The 17,858-nt window shown below is 46.9% G+C and overlaps 2 protein-coding genes across 2 annotated transcripts in view; both read right to left on the reverse strand.

The window, feature by feature from the left end:
- The window catches only part of LOC147444610 (cytochrome P450 782C1-like), a 31,639-nt gene extending 15,461 nt beyond the window's left edge, over nucleotides 1-16,178 (reverse strand). The window contains exons 1-2 of the mRNA XM_086527162.1: nucleotides 15,845-16,178; nucleotides 14,845-15,555 (exon numbers count right to left, since the gene is read on the reverse strand). Of these exons, the coding sequence (XP_086383288.1) occupies nucleotides 14,845-15,555; nucleotides 15,845-16,105 (972 nt within the window). The 5' untranslated portion in view covers nucleotides 16,106-16,178. The remainder of the gene's footprint in view (nucleotides 1-14,844; nucleotides 15,556-15,844) is intronic.
- LOC147444612 (uncharacterized) lies at nucleotides 1,762-14,821 on the reverse strand. The gene has a single exon (XM_086527163.1). It carries the CDS (start codon nucleotides 2,549-2,551, stop codon nucleotides 1,778-1,780), a length of 774 nt encoding a protein of 257 aa, XP_086383289.1. The 5' UTR covers nucleotides 2,552-14,821; the 3' UTR covers nucleotides 1,762-1,777.
- Nucleotides 16,179-17,858: the final 1,680 nt, after the last annotated feature.

A 17,858-nucleotide genomic window follows, 5' to 3' on the forward strand; every position in this document is an offset into this window, starting at 1 on the left:
TACAACCACTGCCGATTCCGGATAAGCCATGGGAAAGCATTGCTATGGAATTTATCTTTGATCTTCCAAGGACGCCAACAGGGAATGATGGTATATGGACCATTATCTGTAGGTTCAGCAAGCAAGCCCATTTTATCCCTGTCAGGAAGAAGATAAAATCTGATCAGATGGCACGCTTGTTATGTACAATGTGTTTAAGTACCATGGAATGCCACAATCGATTATCAGTGATCGTGATCCTCGCATGACCAGTTTGTTCTGGAGAGGATTGTTTGAGAACATGGGCACTACGCTCAAGTTTTCGTCTTCGTTTCATCCACAAACTGATGGACAGTCAGAAGAGGCTAATTCTATTGTCTTAGATCTATTGAAATGCTATGTGTCAGATAATAAGGGCAAGTGGGAACAGTATTTACCTATGCTCGAGTATGCATACAATAATACGGTGCATTCGTCTACTGGCAAAGCATCTTTTGAGATTGTTGAAGGCCGCAAAAAGGTTCCTCCCATTTTGCATACAAAGGACAAGATCTTTGAGGCAAATCGATATGTTGAGAACATGGATGAGATGTATAAGAAGATTAAAGTTGCCTTGGAGAAGACTCAGGCAAAGCAGAAAAAGGCTGCTGATCGTCACTGTCGTGAATTTCTACTATGACCTGGTGATTGGGTTCTCTTAAGGTTCGAAAAGGCAAGGTTAAAGAAGATGAAGGGCAAGGAACGGTTGTTTCCTAAGCTTTACTATGGGCCTTTTCAAGTGCTTGACAAGATCAGCGATGTGGCTTACAGGCTGAAATTGCCTGATGCATGGAAGATTCATAATGCGTTTCACGTGAGTCTTCTAAGACCCTTCATGGGTGATGTGCCACAAGATATGCTAGTTGAGGATCAGCCAGAAGTTGAGGAACTTGATGAGATCCTGGTACCTAAGCAAGTTTTGGCGCATAAGGACAGAAAAGTTAAAAGACAAGTTGCAAGACGCTATTTGGTGAAGTTCAAGAACTATCCGCCTATGGATGCAAAGTGGATGGAAGAGCATGAACTGTCAGAGTCACCAAATGTATTGCAACTTTACCTTGAAGTCTTTGAGTTACAGCCTACTTATGCCCCAACCCAACGTGTGCAAAGGAGGGGTAATGATAGAGCTAGTACATCAAATGTACATATGAATTCAGTGTAATAGATGGAAATGACAAAAGTATGAAGGCCTCATTAAGTCATTTGTATCTATCATAGTTACTTGGAACGGGAACGGGGGGCTCCGGAACGGTACCAGAACGTATAGGCGGGGACCAGAACGCGAACGCCAGAACGGTCCACCAAAAAATGCTGAAATTAGCCTCAAAACAGCCTATAAGTTAGGAAACAACTATAAGCCAAGCTTCTAACACCTACTTGGACAATTAGAATCATATTCAAGCATGTTTTAAGTTTCAACATGTCGCTTGTGCGCGATGCGCGTTAGTGGTTGCGGATGTAAATTCAATTTACCGGGGTTGTAGACACCTCATAACATACTAAGCGCATCACAAATAACATTATCTAGGAAGTGCAAAGATTGAAGAGCTCAATAGACAGAAAGACGAAGTAAAAACTTAAAAGACTATGACTATAAATTCAAGTGTGGCTTATAAGGCCAGCCAAGGCACTACAAAAAGGTAAGCACTGAGAAAAGATAAGAGTCGAGGCTCAGGAGTAAAGACTAGCCACTATGGACTCAAGAGCTCAATACATAGATGTCAAAATGCAATAATGGAAACATGTCAAGGGCCAAGGCTCAAGGACCAGTGGCAGAAGAGCCAGCCTGCCAATCTGTAGTGGTGTCATGGAGATCATGGATGTCATCCCAATCCTCATGTAAAACCTCTGTAGATCCACCCTCCCCAAGTATCTCCGCCTCTGCCTCCATCTCCCACTGTAGAAAGGGATCTGATACTTTGGATGCCGACTTGCAAAGCATACGCAAGTTTGCACTCACAAATACAAGATCATTTGCTTTCTCCATTGCAAGTCGGTTTCTCTTCCTGGATGCAACGTGGCTATAAACACTCCACAATTGCTCCAAGCAAGAGGAGCTAACCGCTTGGCTGAGGATGCGGATAGCTAGTCGCTGAAGCTCTGGCCCATCTGAGCCATAGTCCTGCCACCACAAAACTGAGGAGATCTTGGTGCGATCAACTTGGGCATCGGCAAGCCCAAATGATCCTCGCATATCCCTGTACATAGCAAGTTGATCCTTGATTTTGCGGCGCTCTTCTCGATCAGGGTGAAACATGGTCAAGATCTCGTTCCATTGCTTGGTCACCTCCCCATCATGCTCCTGTCCTGCACCTTGAAACTCTGGATCCAGCACAAAAGCCGCACCATGGAAAGGGGAAGCATAGGCGTCCCATCTGCTCTGACAAAGCAAGCTAATCTCCTCAAACCTATCTGCATCTGGCTCAAGTGTTTTGAGGGCCTCCACCATGCGATCCATGGCCTCATAAACCTTGCCAATGCAAGGTTGCATGCCATCAACTACTCGAAGCAAGTGGAGTACCGGTTGTACCATTTGGTCTATAGTCTTCCGTGACTCCCAAAACTGGGGATCCTCTGACTTGCTTGCACATAAGATCCCTGCGACTTAACCTGCGTAGGATGAGGAAGTGTACTACGTACTGATGAGGGTCTGCCGCACTGCACTCTGACATTCGCATAGGCGATGAGCCATTAGGTAGTTGTAGGCAAAGCGGGTCTCGCAATACTTCAAGAGAACCTTCCCCCTAACCGCTTCAAGAATGCAGCACGAAGGAGATTGTGATTGTTGATGAAGGACACTAGCTTGGACGCACTTGTAATGAGAGGCTCAATCCAAGGTAGGCGGCTATATCCTTTAAAAGGTTGTTGAGACAATGTGCCATACAAAATGACACTTTGATGCGGGGATACATACCCTCCAAAATGGCGCCAGCTGCCCTGTTTGATGCCTCCCCATCCGTGACAAGCTGCAACACCACCTCTGGGCCAATGATCTCTATGGCAGACGCCCACTCTCCAACAAGCACATCGGCGGATTTCCTTGTTTCTGTGGCATCATGTGAGTGGGCAAAGTACATCTCTCCCTTGCAATAAGCCACAAGCCCGTGAATTGATCTCCTCCTTGTGTCGCACCATCCATCTGCAATGAGTGTCACTCCATACTTGGCCCATTGTCGCTTCATGTTTACAACTGCCATCTCCACAACGGCCTTCTCTCTATCAAGAAGAGTAGTACAGAGGGCCTCTGAAGTGGGTGGCACGTAGCGTGGCCCATAATCCCCAATCCTTGTGCACATTGCCTTGAAGTAGTCCGACCTATACAATGTACATGTCACAAAGGTCAAAAGAGAAGACAATGTAGATTGGAAAACAAACATACTAGTTATGGTCATGATATGAAAGAGCATTGAGAACTTGGAACTTACCGAGCCTTTATGAAAGGGATATGATCGTGATAAAAAAAGCGGGCAACGGCGGCATCCACATCCCCCTTCTTTTTGGGATCCCATGACGAATCTAGAGTTCGTCGACGATGGGTGAGATGAGAGGGAGTGCTCGTTTGAAATGATGATTAAGCCGCCGCACTACTACCTCCAACGGAAGCGTAGCGAATGAGTGGTAGAAGAAGGAAAAACCAAGTGATTGGGGTCAATGGCTTTCTGCTTGGGTCGATCATTTGCTTTGGCTCTTATGATGGCATCCTTGATCTCAAGCTCCTTCTTCTTCTCGGCCATCACATTGCTGCAAAGCTTCACTTGCTCCCCCACTATGTGAAGGAGATGTGCTCGAACCTTGCTTGTCCCGGATTTGCGTTGAAATCCACATAGTTTGCACGTCCATGATCTTGCACCGCCTTCTTTGCCCAAGACTTTGGAGTGCACCTCATCCCACCATGAAGGCTCATCCTTCTTTCCTCTCTTACCAAGCGAGGGACCTTCATTTGATGCGGAAGCTTGTGCCATATTGATGGCGCTTGAGACTTGAGGCTTGAGGCTTGAAACTCAAGAGAGAGATGGAGGGATGGAGCTTGAAAGTTGAGAGAGGGATGGAGCTTGAGAGAGGGATGCGATGAAGGAAATTGGAATGGAGCTTGCAAGTTGCGACAGGGATGAAGCTTCAACCTTGAGAGCTTGTGGCTTCGAGCTTGAGAGAGAGGGTGAGAGAGGCTTGAAGCTTCAAGCTTGAGAGAGGGTGTGAGAGACTGGCTTCAAGCTTCAAGCTTGAGAGGGAGGGTGAGAGGGAGAGAGTGGCGCTTCAAGACTCAAGTAGCAATGCGGGAGAGTGAGGGCTATGAAATTGTGAGAGGTGTGGATTACCTTTTATAGGAGAAAATAGTGAAGACCTCCCCTCCCCCCCCCAACACACACACACCTCTAGTGTGAACCATCCCAAAAATGGGCGCTCCAAAAACTGCCGCCTGTTTTTGCAATTTAGAAACTGCTGCCCATAATTGAATTTTAAAAACTGCCGCCAGACGTTCCGGCCCGTTCCAGTAGTCGTTTCCCCGGCCGGCCTTGCTCGAAACGCCGTTATGGAACAAAATGCCCCCGTTCCGCCTGTTCCGTGTTACTGTGGTATCTATATGTTATGACCTTTCTTGCGGATACATGCGATGATAAAAGAGTGTTGACAGCACAAGATCATCAGTGGCGTGTATTTATGGTATGCAATCGAGGACGTTTGCGATTTCAAGAGGGGGGTATGTCACGAGGACGTGGCAGTTATTAACCATGTCGCAAAGATGTGGCAACTGCTAACCTTGGTTGTTGGTTTCTTTCCAATGGGGTTTATTTTATTTGTTTTGAGGCCCTCTTCTTGAAGTAGCAAACGGTTGGACATTGCATAGCCAATGTGAACGGTAGTTTCACCCGCAAATGGGTAGTGGTCAGCACTGGAATTCGTATGGTAAGAGGATGTCTAGGCTCAGAGCAAGATCATATAGATCCCCCCGTCGCACTTAGCAAGTTGGTGGATACTAGGAAGTGAACTCAATTAAGGCGTAAAGTCAAGGTGGGACTACCAACAAAAAGTATCCGACAATTGGGCCACATCGCACTTTTAGATGCGGTCCCAATGAGGATAGATGGTCAGAAGACCAGTGGGAGCCCAACGGAAGCATCTCTTAAAATTTAGGGAACTGCTATTTTGGACCGTGAAATGTGTTCGCGTCATTACCTCCGGTATGACCAGGGAAACATTTTACAACTCTGCCGCGAAGTCAACTGGGCAACCGGTGAAGATATTTTTTAACGGCGAACCCGAAACGGGAAAATGCTTGTAAATGCGCCAAGTGGCAAATTCTCATGCACTTGCCTCTTCCAAAAAAATGGGCGCTGACTTTTTAAGCTGGGAAGGCCTTCATTTGCATTTTGTCACAGGTTAAGAGCTATGGAGTGCTTCCTTTCCCTCTCATGTACAGTGCGGTGCTAGGAGTGATGCCCTGCACACTACACACTGCTCTCTCTCCCCCCTACGTGCAGTTATGTGATGCCCCACAAGAGGGCTCCTCATTTGACTGATGTACAGCTGTGTGGGTTCATGCTTTTGTGCTGAGGCAAGAGCCTCCTTGAGCAAGAATAGGGGTAGCTAGCTGCTACTCCAAAGCAGGCACTAGTGAGGGTCATAACCTCACCATACAGGTGCAAAATCAGCGCTGTGTATGCGCTGTAATTTTACTGTTTTTCAGCCATACGGACGCCAGAACCTTTGGGAATCGTGCCCCACTGGCAGAGGACAGTTAGGGGACTGTTTGGGGCTGAAAACAGGGCAAAAACCAGTAAATACAGCGTGCTGAATTTACTGTTTTTGGGCAGGAATCAGAGGGTATACGCCAGTAGGAGCGAGTTCCAGCAGGGGAATTGGTTTCGCGCAAGTTTAGGGACTGTTATGCTGCCGAAATTTGGCCAAACAGGCGATATCTAGTGGGATACAATCAAAGGATTCCCAGGACTCTTCTTTGTACTTTACCCTCCTAAAGAATAAAGAAATACCGAAAGGGGCGCCAATTTTAAGGCCTACAGGTTGTCGGCGTCTGCTCGGAGCATTTTAGCTTCCGAGCCGTGTGTGTGATTAAGTGTTAATTCCCGTTACAGGTCTCCTTTGCAAAGTGCTCTGTGTGTGTGTCTTAAGTAAAGAATTTCGGGTGAAAGCCAACGCCTACCGCCCTATGGGCCGGTTTCAAGTACCCTTTCGACATCCCTTTCATGTTGTTCACACGATATAGAAAAAAATGAGAATATCATCAAGAAAGATGAACACGCATACACAGACCATATCGCCGAAACAGCCTACCATGAAACGATTAGATGTACCCACGGCACCAATCAATCCAAAAGGCATAACAACATACTCCCATTGCCCTCGCTCGGTGCGAAAAACGGTCTTGAAGATGTCGCCTTTGAATACCCGTACCTGATGGTATCCACCCTTGAGATCGACCTTGCTGAAGACCTTTGCCCCATTGAGCCTATCCAGGATATACTCAATGCGAGGCATCGGAAACTTGTTCTTGACGGTCATCTTGTTCAGAGCCCTGTAATCAACACACAAAGGGGACGAATCATCCTTCTTGCAAACAAACAAAATAGGAGCAACAAAAGGACTTACACTAGGACATATGAATCCTCTGGCCACCAACCTTCCTCCTCTGTATTGTTTAAACGGTAGGGAGCCTTACTGACAGGCTGTGCCCCCTCCATAAGCTCGATACGATGGTCCTCACGCCGCTCGGGTGGGAGACGGGGTGGAAGATCATCCTGCAAAAAGAGATGCTTAAACTTGGTAAACAAATCTGACTACTTGTTTGGAGGCTGAATGCTCTAGGAAACTGGAGCAGCATAGATGAATGCCGCTTGTGCTCCTCGTCGTAATTCACGATTTACGTGCACATGAGAGATGAGAGGCAAAGAATGCAAACCTTCCTCAGCAAGAATGATGATGAGAGAGTCAGTTTTGGCATTTAATGTGAGCGTGTTAGCCTCCCAATCGATGAGAGGGTTATGCTCACAAAACCATCTAATGCCCAAAAGCATATCACACCCTGAAAGAGGAGACACGAGAGATTTTCTACGGAAAGCAGCTTGCTGAACTGTAAACAACACATCAAAGCACTTTTTCGTGATGAGAGAGTCCATAGCGGGAGCAAGGCCAAAAACCTCGAGAGGAGATTTCTGACTAACCTCTAGGCGGGCTCTCTCAACAAGAGAGGCACTAATCATCACATCATGCATACTGCCTGGATCAAACAATATCTGACCCTTTACATGACCATTGACTCATCAATGTGTGTGTCAGAGACATGAGAAGATTCAGCTTGGTTCATTGAAGTGCTTGTGGTTGCTGTGGATGCCTTTGGTTCTTTAGGCGGGGCTGTCTTAGGACATGCCTTCTTAATGTGACCCTTGACGTGACATTGATAACATCTACCTTCCTTAGCATAAATCACTTATTCTTCAACCGTGATGTATTCTCCTATAATTCCTTGTGCAACTTTTTCATCCGGGGTTAGCTTAGGTTTTGCAGGTGCTTTAGCTTTAACCTTAGATTCTTTGTTAGAGTTCTTTTCCGAAGAATTAGAGGAAGATGGGCTAGAAGAGTTACCATTCTTACCGTTCTTACCATTCTACGTATTCTGAGAATTCTGAGAGGTTCCTTGAGAAGTCTTGTTCTCCTTAGGCTTTCCCTTATTGTGCTTCATCTCCAGCTCGAGAGCAATCGCTATCGCCTTGTTGAGATCGATTGGATCAAGTACCTCCACATATACTCGTCCAATCCATAAAGAAATGCCTCCTTGTGCTCCGCATCCGATTTGCGTAATTGAGTGCCGAGTTGCAAAACACGATTAGAGAAAGACATAACGGGTATACCATTTTGCTTGAGAGCGCGTCAATCGTCCTTCAATCGTGCGAGGTACTGAAGTGGCATGAACCGCGCCTTAAGCTTGTCTTGGAAATCGGCCCAATTGAAAGAAAGGGGCGTGAATTTGTCGGCTTCCTCTAGGTACGCGGCTAACTATGCCTCTTGCCCTGCGTGGTATCAATTGATGGCATCATCGGCAAGGTACATAGCTGCCGTCAAAACCTTGCTATTTCCTGTCTTCTTAGTTGTCGCAAAATAAGCATTAAATTGATGCAACCAAGAATGAATAACCGTGGCATCCATCTTACCATCATACTTACTGAAAGTCAACTTTTATGTGACTGGGTTGTTGGAGTCGAAATCTCGGCTTGCGCCACTTGATGAACTACCAACATCTTTGACTGGTTTGGACTTCGAGGCGAGAACATGTAGACTAACTCTTGCATGCATTGTTCACTCTGTGCCGCACTCTGCCTGTCGTTCTTCAATCGCCAAGCGCGCTTGATCACGCTCACGCTCCAAGGTGTCTTGTCTGAGTTGGTGTTCACGCTCCAAGGTTTCTTGTCTGTGTTGGCGTTCACGCTCCAAAGCTTCCTGTCATTCTGCTTTCCTTTCTAGTTGTGCCATCGCAACGCGATTCGTTTCTTGTTGTTGTTGTCATATCTCCATTATCGACTTGACCATCGCCTCCAGAGGATTGGGTACAATCCGTGGCGTAGATAGGAAAGGGGGAGGGTCGGGAAAATGAAACCGGCCTGTTCAATCCAAAAAGGGCGGTAGACTTTACTTTAAACCTTGATTTAGCTTTCACCCATTTCATTTGTCGTCCACTTTACCTGTACTTTCAAGACACAACAAAGGGGAGAGGGATACAGGCTGCTAGATTGCACCTGTATGCGTAGACTGACACCAGATTGGCCCCTAACTTAGGCGCCCCTTTCAGTATTTCTTTATTGTTCAAAAGAGGGAATAAACGTTGTGGCTCCCTACAAGCTGCCCCGCACAAACTCGGCTGAATTTCCACTGTTCCGGCTTGATTTCGACAGCATAACTGTACTAGAACACTTCACAGTCAGTATTCCCACGCATTGACTAACTTTCCTGACGCATACGGGCACTTTGCAAAACCTGGCAAGAATCTGCAGCACGCTGAATTCTCTGTTTTCAGCCCTGAAAATGCGCCAGATCGCCTGTACAACGGTCCCCTTGCATCCCCGAACCTCCTGGGGGTATTAGGGTCCGTTTAGGGCCAAAACCCTAAACCTGCAAAAATACACAGCAGGCTGTAATTTACTGTTTCGGGCTCCGTTTCGCCTGCCGATCGCATCCGTAGCAAGTCCTCGAGCTCCTGCACCTGTAGGGCTACTTGCCCTTTGAATCGGACGAGATTTCGAGCGTGAAACCTCTCCGAATCACCTGTACCTGCGGGGGTTTAGCCGCTAGCTAATCCAGCACCTGTGCAAGAGGCTCTTGCCTCGGCAATCGCGCATGAACCCACACAACTGTACATTGGTCAAATGAAAAGCCCACTAGTGGGGCATACTTGGGGCATAACATACTGCCAAAGGGGAGAGAGAGGGCAGTGCGTAGCGTGCAGGGCATCACTCCTGGCACCGCACTGTACATAGGAGGGAAAGCAAGCACTCCATAGCTCTTAACCTGTGACAAATTCTGAAAATCAGCCTCCTCTCTCATTTTAGGCGCCCCCTCTCTGGCCAGGAGTAGCAAAATGCTCACAGAGTGCCACATGGCACATTTTCCGACTTTGGGCATTCCCGGCTAAAAATATCTCAACTAGTGCATCAGTTGACTTTGCAGCAGAGCAAGAAAATGTTCCCCTTGTCATTCCGGAGGTAATGACGCCAACACATTTTCAGGTCCCAAAATAGTAGTTCCCTAAATTTTAGGAGATGCTGCCATTGTATCTTTCTAGGTCATCCGACCCTCTTTGTACATTGTGGCCACATCCAGAACTGAAATGTAGCCTCTGTAGCAAAGGATTCGCTTTGGCTAGTCAATGACCCCACTTTGGCTAACCATAGTCCTTGTCCAACCTTAGTGCTCTCTTGCCCTCAGGCCTGGACAGTTCCACACTAGCTATGCAATGCAGGGCAGTTAGATTTCTCGAGGGGTGTTTCCAAAAAGTGAAAGTAAATAAATAATAAGAAAGGAATCAACAAAAAGGATAGATAGTAGTCACACGCTTGTGACAGAAAACCTCCTGGTGGGGAAAACTCTTCTTCGCCACTCCCATGCTCACCACCTCCATGCGAAGTATCCATTCCACTTCGGGTGATGACCATACACTGTGATCTTGGTTCTTAAGTTCTCGAGGAACTTGGGTTCTTGTGGGTCTTGGGTTCTGGGGTTCTTGGGGGTCTTGAGTTCTTGAGGTTCGTGAGGATCTTCTCTCGCTTGCAATCTGTGTTAGAGAAGGATCTTCTCTTCACCCGAGTTCTGCTCTTTTCCGCGGATGCACCCCTTGGCGGCCTTGCGCTTACACCAAGGTTGCTTTTTCCCACCTCACGTCGATTGGCCGGCTGCTAAGTGCACGGTCTGCTCTCAATGAGTGAAAAGAGGCACAAGGGGAGACTGGACAAGCCTTTCTTTCTTGGGTTTCCTGTCACTCTTCAAAAACACGATTAGGAATTGACACGCCCAAGAAAACTTGGGTTATGTGCGACCGCAACAAGCAAAAAAAAATATGTGGTTCTTGTGGTTCTTTCCTTGAGTGATACAGAACACTACCAAAGCTCTCATAGCAATGTAAGGTGCAGCGGAAGTGAATGTTGAACTTTGCTCAAGATGAGTGCTCCGAACTGTGCTCAAGGCTCCCTTTACTTAGGGAAGGGAGAGCCTTCCGTTCTTTTGATGAGAGAGTGCAATGGACACAAACAAAGTGAATGGACATTGTGTGTGAAGGTGCATGAGACTGAGAGATAAGAGAGAGAAGAGATTACGACACCGGGAAGTTGTAAAACCCTCCTCCGAAGGCCCCACTCTCAATGGTGAGAGTGGTCTACTATTGATTGCACAAACTGGTACAAGACTCTGATGCTAGCTTGAGAGACTATGACGCAATGAGTGACTGACGTCGATGAATCTAATGTTGAAACTGATGCTTGAAACGCTGACTTAATGGCTCATGAAAAACGTTGGCTGCAAGCGCCTGTCCCAAAAAACGTTGTCTTGCTATTGTTTGAAAAACGTTGGGTGGCTCCTTTTAACTGCTGCAAAATGCTGCTCTGCTGGTCCGTCGCTTGCTGAAAATCCCTTGCTGAAAACGCTGGTATGGCTGATTTAAAACGCTGAGTATGCAGTATGCTGGCTGAAAAACGCCAGACAGCAAGTTCTCAAAAACGCTAACTGCAAAAGCTGGGAATCGCTAATTGCTGGCTGAAAACGCTGATTTGAGATCGCCATGGCAGGGCTGGAATTGCTGATGAGGCTTGGTGAAAAACGCAAGCCAAGGGGGGGGAGTCTTGCTGAGAGAGAGAGAGAGAGGGAGCCTGTTGCACTTATGCCTGTGTTCTCCTTGCTCTTATGCCCAATTAGCCTAATCCTAGGTTTGCTTATATATAACTTTAGCAAACTTGCCCTACCCAATTCCCAACAAAAGTCACTTAAAATAATAAGTGAAAAAGGTCAAAAATAGGGAAAATAGGTTTTATGCACTGGAAACTGCTCCTGATGGATTCGGATGGTAATGTTGATGATCATGATGTGTGCAACCAGAGGATATGCATCTACTCTAAGTGCTTGGGCATGCACGGTCTGCAAATAGACTCACAAAAGTGCCAGAACACTTCCTAAGCTAGAGTGATTGGACTGACTGAACCCTTGTCATGCTGTAGCTTGTCCACGGACACATAGGGTTGGATGTGTCACGTGACAAGTTCAAGACAAAGGTTTCAAATAACTCAAAGATTAAACAATTTCGAAGATTCAATGCTTTTCCAGAGTTCTATCAACATCAGAAGTCATTTCTTTAGCCGAGGCTCTCATTTTAAATGGGAGTAAATGTCACGATTGTGACTATGTTACAGTATTACATCTACTCCTAGTTGCAGATACGCAAAGTTCCATGCCAAGGAGAACCCCTACGCTTGGATAGTCACGACCCTTCGCTCAAGTGACATGCCTCTTCGCCAAAAGCTACACTCCTTCGACGACTAGTCACACCCCTTCGCTCTACGGTTGCAACTCTTCGTCCAATGGTTGCATCTCTTCGCCGAAAGGATGTGTCTTTACGTCTAAAGTCATGTCTCTTCACCATGAGACGTGTCTTTTCATTTGTGTCTCTTCGTCTCCTATATAAGGAACCTATTGTATTCAGTTTTCAAGCATTCATTCAATCAATCAAACACACATTCAATCTTTTGAGTCTCAGTTTGATCTGAAGTATGAAGTTTTAACTTTTAAGTCTTAATTATAGGATTAGCACCACTAATCCTTACGATTTCCACCCATTCTGACCACCTCTGAAAAACAAAAACAACTTCTATCTCCACTTTGCTAACTCAAAGACCTATTTTCAGCATGTTGTGTCACAAACTGTTGATGTGTCAAGCCACTGAAGACCCGAGCCAACCTATAGATCCCGATCAAGGGGCCTAAACCCTAGGAGCTATAGGAGTTCCCACTAGTGGAGCAAACTATTAGAAGGGTTTTAACCAACTTATGGGACCCCGTCCGATGGAAGCCCAAGTTCCTAGGGTCTTAAGTCATTTAAAATAAAGCTACACAAACCATAGTCACAAGGGACGCATTCCGGGACGGGGGAACGGGGGACGGGGCTGAAATGGATTTTTAGTGTAAAAAAGAGAGCGGGACGGCAAGTGGGGACGGAAAAGTGGGGACGGGAAGCCCGAAAAAGGGCGTCCCCTGTTACTATGACACAAACACTCATAAGTCTATTTGCGTATCCACCTGATGACATGGCATCACTGACAGTCTGCGATTTACGTTGAGTCGTTGACAGTTGTACAGACAACCCTCGTTTCGTGCTGACAAGAGCTGACATGGCGGGTATACGGACATCATTCCGTACTTGCGTTGGGTTGCCGACGTGGCAGTTGTATGGACGCGCTGCAACTTTTGGGATTAGATGCTTTTTAGTTTGATGCTTTTCATGCACTGCTTTTGGTAGGCCAAGGGCCTACCAAAGGGCCTTTAAATAAGACCCCATGGACTCTCTCTCTCTCTCTGACGATCTACCCACGAGAGATTTAGAGCACAGACATGGGAGGTGTACTTTTGTGAAGCAATATAAAGAAATACCGAAAGGGGTACCAAGGTTTGGGGCCAGTGCACTCTTAGGGTGGAACTCCACCACTCCGCCTCTCTAGTCGGTTGTTATTAAAGATGCTTAAGTCTATTCGCTCTGTTATTTTCTATTGGCACGTGGTGCCCTCCCATTATAGTGGTATCAAAGCTGCAGTCGTGTACAACATACCGGTCCTTCCAAAGAGGAGACAGAGCAAGATGGCACTTCCAAACTTTCACAAGAAATTATTCTTGTTTTTCGGAAGAGAAAGATCCAAGGAAAGCTTTACAGTTTCTGCAGCACTTTGACAACTTCTGCACCATGGGGATCTACTCAGAAGAATCAAAGATCCTTCGAGCCACCAATTTTCTCAGAGGCAGTGTCATGTAGTGGTGGAAGTCTTTAGCCGCACACTCCAAGGACTTGGAAAGCTTTCAAGAAAAATTTTGCGTAAAGTTACATGCCAATTCGCATCTTCCTTCACAGTGCAACTCTGCCATATCTTGAAATGCTTGCCACGAAAACCCTAGGAGAGTACAACTTGACATTTGGAGAACTAGAGCTAGGGAGGCAACTCCAAGAAGGCAGTGAAGGAGGCCTTTAAAGATAGTAAACCTTGTAGAAACCTGATGTAGAGATCTAGACCCTGGTAGAGCGAGTAGAGAGCGAGACGGCAAGCCAACAGCAGCAAACCCAAACGTTAACACAATGAAAGCAAGGAGAACAAGAAGAACACAATGAAAAAAGACAGAAACAAGGAAACCAATGAAATCAAACGAAAATATACTCTAAAAACAGACTTCACCCACGCGCATGCACCCACCATACACACACACAAGTCAACCAGAACGCATGGGCAGGGAAGAGGCCATTGCTGGCAGGAACAGAAAGCAAGCGCTTTGATTGGACCGGCAGCTTGTGAGTTGGCTGGCTGGAAGAGGTGGCCCTTGAGCTTTCTCGGCCAGCGGCCAACCAGAAAGTGACCTGAGCTGACCTCCACGTCACGAATTCATCAGCGAGCTACCCAAACAGTATGGTATGCTTCACCGACAGATGGGTACAATAACATGGGTACCATGGAGAGATTGCTGCCTGGCCTGTACCATTTGAGTCCCCACATATCTCCTTCTCCTGCAGTGAGAACAACGGGATAGTAAGACAAGAGCTCAGACAGAAACACAGAGAGAGAACTTGGAGAGTGGTTTCTCATGCTGACACGTGGCATTCTTCTTACAGTGACATCGGAGCTTGTTTCCCTTCTTTGATTGAAGAGATAAAGTTCTGTCTTCAGTCAGTGATGGTGACCCCAGACCAACGACGCTTAGGTCACTTTATACTTGAGATGTACCAGCATCGAGAGCATCTGCTATAGATGGGGAGTGGGAGAGACCATATCAAACAAACTAGGCTCAGGGATTTTTGTCGCCCTGCAAAGATGGCATCTGGTGGTACAGCCCAGGAGGGAGTCAACCTTCCCAGAGCAACGCCCAATATCGTCTACGAGCACACACCTATAGTTGTTCCTTGGCAACCGAAGAGTTTATAGCTGGAGCTCTCTAGGTCAGGAACCAAGTCAGTATGCACACACTAACTCCTTTCCCATAGAGTCTCAAAGGCCCACTACTTGCAAATACATAAACCATCAAACGCAAACTTAATATAGGCTCATGAATAAGAAAGCAAGTATGATTAAGATGGCCTACACTCATGATTCCCATCAACTGTTTGTCTGACAGCTGTTTCTGTGAGAGGAGCATCCCGATGAAGTCGTCCTCTTCTTCTCCTTCATGCGGGTGGTTTCGATGTTCCTGAATGATGAGCTCAAAGAGATTCTCCAACTTCTTCCTCAGCCGACGAAACCTGCGTTCCAACCCTTGCAGGTCCAATGGTGCCAGGACAGGGAAGAAATCTGCCAGATTGAGCTCACCCCAAAGAAAAATGCCTTCTCTAAGGTCGGGATCAAAATCCTGAAGAGCTTTGTAGATGGTGAGAGCTGCAGGATTTTGGCTACTGCAAGCTTGATTGCTATCAAAGCGGTAGCGATTTCCAAAGAGCATTCTAACAATGATGTTGGTAATCAAGCGGTCTGCAAAGCTGCTAACATTGACAACAGTGCCAGGTTCAATGGAAGCTTTATGGAAGAGAGAGCTAACAGAAGAGCAGACCTGGTATCTGCGCATAGCAGCTTGGAAGGCAAGCTTTGAGGGGGAGAGCAGGTGGAGGGAGAGGGCTTTGCGGGTGGCTTGCCAGTTGGAGTTGAAGGGGGTGAGGTTGACATCAGCATGGTCGAAGCCAAGGTAGGCACCCGTCATGGAGAGGGGTCGGGAAGAAAAATGGGCATCCTGGGTTTTCAGCAGCTCTTGTGCCATAGCAGTGCCGTGGACAACGATAAGCTTGGCAGCCCCGATGGGCACCTATGCAAAACGAGGAAGTTTTGAGAAAGACAGGCAGACATCCTGTGGGGATGAGAGGCATTCACATACATACAAACATACATGGATGGATAGACACGTGCCTGCATGCACGCATACATACATCCTATGGGAGAGAGAGGCATTCAACTACATACATATATGGATGGATGGATAGGCACATGCCAGCACGTATACATATATCCATGCTTATGATCACACATACTTACAGCAGCATGCATACAAATAGACCGATGGATGGAAAGACAGAGATACAGAAACCTAGAGTCACCTGCATCACAGGTCCGTACTTCTTGGAAAGCTTGTAGAAGGTTCTATGGCGGTGCTTGAAGCCCACAGCCGGTAGACAGCCCACCATAGGCCATATGAAAGGCCCTGGTGGAAGCTTCTCCTTCGTCCCCTCCCCTGCATGACTCCCCTTGCTGTGCGAACTGGACCATAGCAACAAGATGAAGCCTGCAAGTAGCGCCAATACTAAAATTGCAGGCTGAGCGGGGCGCCATGATTCTAATGGCAAGCTCGGCCACTCCATCGCTCTCTGATACCTCAGGAAGCGTACATAATATTGTGGACGGTAGAAGAGGGGCCTTCATTTTCCTGTACAGACCTCCCGTCGTTCTCAATAGCCGAACCTGGCTAGACTATACTATACTACTCTATTAAGGAGAATTCAGGGTGGCCACGTGGGCGAAGAAAAAAGAACGGAGCTGAGGACGTCGGGAGGGTGCCGGCGCCCGGGGCTGCTTTTTAGGAAGGCGAACAGGCGGCAACGGCTTGTACTATAGGGCAAATTACCAAAATACCCCTCTAATTTGATGAAATTCCCAAAATGCCCCTCGTATTTTCAAAATTCCCAATCTGCCCACAAAATACACCTAAGATTTCCCAAAATACCCTTAAAATTTTTGAAAATTCCCAAGGCTAGCATCGTTTCTATAACCTGTCGCCTTCAACGAAACCTGTCACCTATCCCATAGATCCGCTGGCCAGTGGCCTGTGTTGTGGCAACCAAAACGCAGGAGCCAAAGCTGGAACCTGTTTCGTCAGCAATAATTAACATAGATTTAGAACGCTTGCGGGTTCCTACGTTTTAGTTGCCTCAGAGTTGGCGAGTAAGCATTAGGGGCCACTTCATCCTGCGATTTGCATGCAACAGCTCGACTTCGCGCGGCACTGTGGCTCTGCTCCTCGCTTTTTTTTATTCTGCTAAACGGTTTTTCACAGTTCTGGACTATATCGTATCCTAAGAGAATACGAGGGGCATTTTGGGAATTTCGGCAAATTGGAAGGGTATTTTGGTAATTTTCCCTACTATATATACTATATACTCTATTAAGGAGAAGAAGATTCAGGGTGGCCACGTGGGCGAAACGGAGCTGGTGTAACCTGAGGACGTCGGGAGGGTGCCGGTACCTGGGGCTGCTTTTTAGGAAGGCGAACAGGCGGCAACGGCTTGGAGGAAGTGGGGGAGTGGAGGCCGCTAGAGAGAGAGAGAGAGAGAGAGAGAGAGAGAGAGAGAGAGAGAGAGATTCTTGCTAAGACGCTCTGCAGGCAGCTGAGTGCATAGCCCATTGATGCTTGCGAGCTGTTGATCAAACTAGAGCTCTCGGGACCCGTACGAACTGTTGTTGAGTTGAGTTGCCTGTTGACATACAGTTTTGCCAAATTGCCAGGCATTTAACCACATACCCCTAGAGATGCGGCCAGTTGTGTAAAAAGAAGGGGCCATGAACAACCTGGCCGGCTACAGGGGGCCACGACGGGAGGCGTTGACGAGGAGGGAGAAGGAGCGCTGCAGATAAAAGGAGTGCCGCGGTGGAGAAGGGAGTGTGGCCTCCGGGTGTTATAGCTAGGCAAGTCCACAAGCGACAGCTAGAGAGCAGCAAGAGAAAATTAGAAAAAGGGGCTCTGGCCTCACGTAGGGGGCAGGGACGAAGGTGCCAGGTGTAGAAGACAGAGGCACAAGGCCTCAGGGGTTGGGAGGTGAGCTTCCTTGCTACAGAAAGCAGTGCACCAGAGGGTCAGAGTCGTGTTCGAGAAAAATCATTTTTCCAAACATACAAATTCCTTTCCTTGATTTTGTCAGGAGGAAATTTTAGAAAATTAGGTTATTTTTTAGAGATTTTACACTATATTTCTCTGTTTTGGAGCGGAATTTCTCCTTTTCCCCTTGCCCTCAATCGGCACTTTCAAAATTAAATAAATAAGGCAAGATATTATATTGAAACACATTTTTCTCAAACACTCAAAGGGCTAAGAAGGGAGAGAGCGTTGCAGTTAAAAGG

Source organism: Adiantum capillus-veneris, chromosome 13 (assembly GCF_014529385.1).
Source record: "Adiantum capillus-veneris isolate H3 chromosome 13, ASM1452938v2, whole genome shotgun sequence".
In the NCBI taxonomy this organism is placed as follows: domain Eukaryota; kingdom Viridiplantae; phylum Streptophyta; class Polypodiopsida; order Polypodiales; family Pteridaceae; genus Adiantum; species Adiantum capillus-veneris.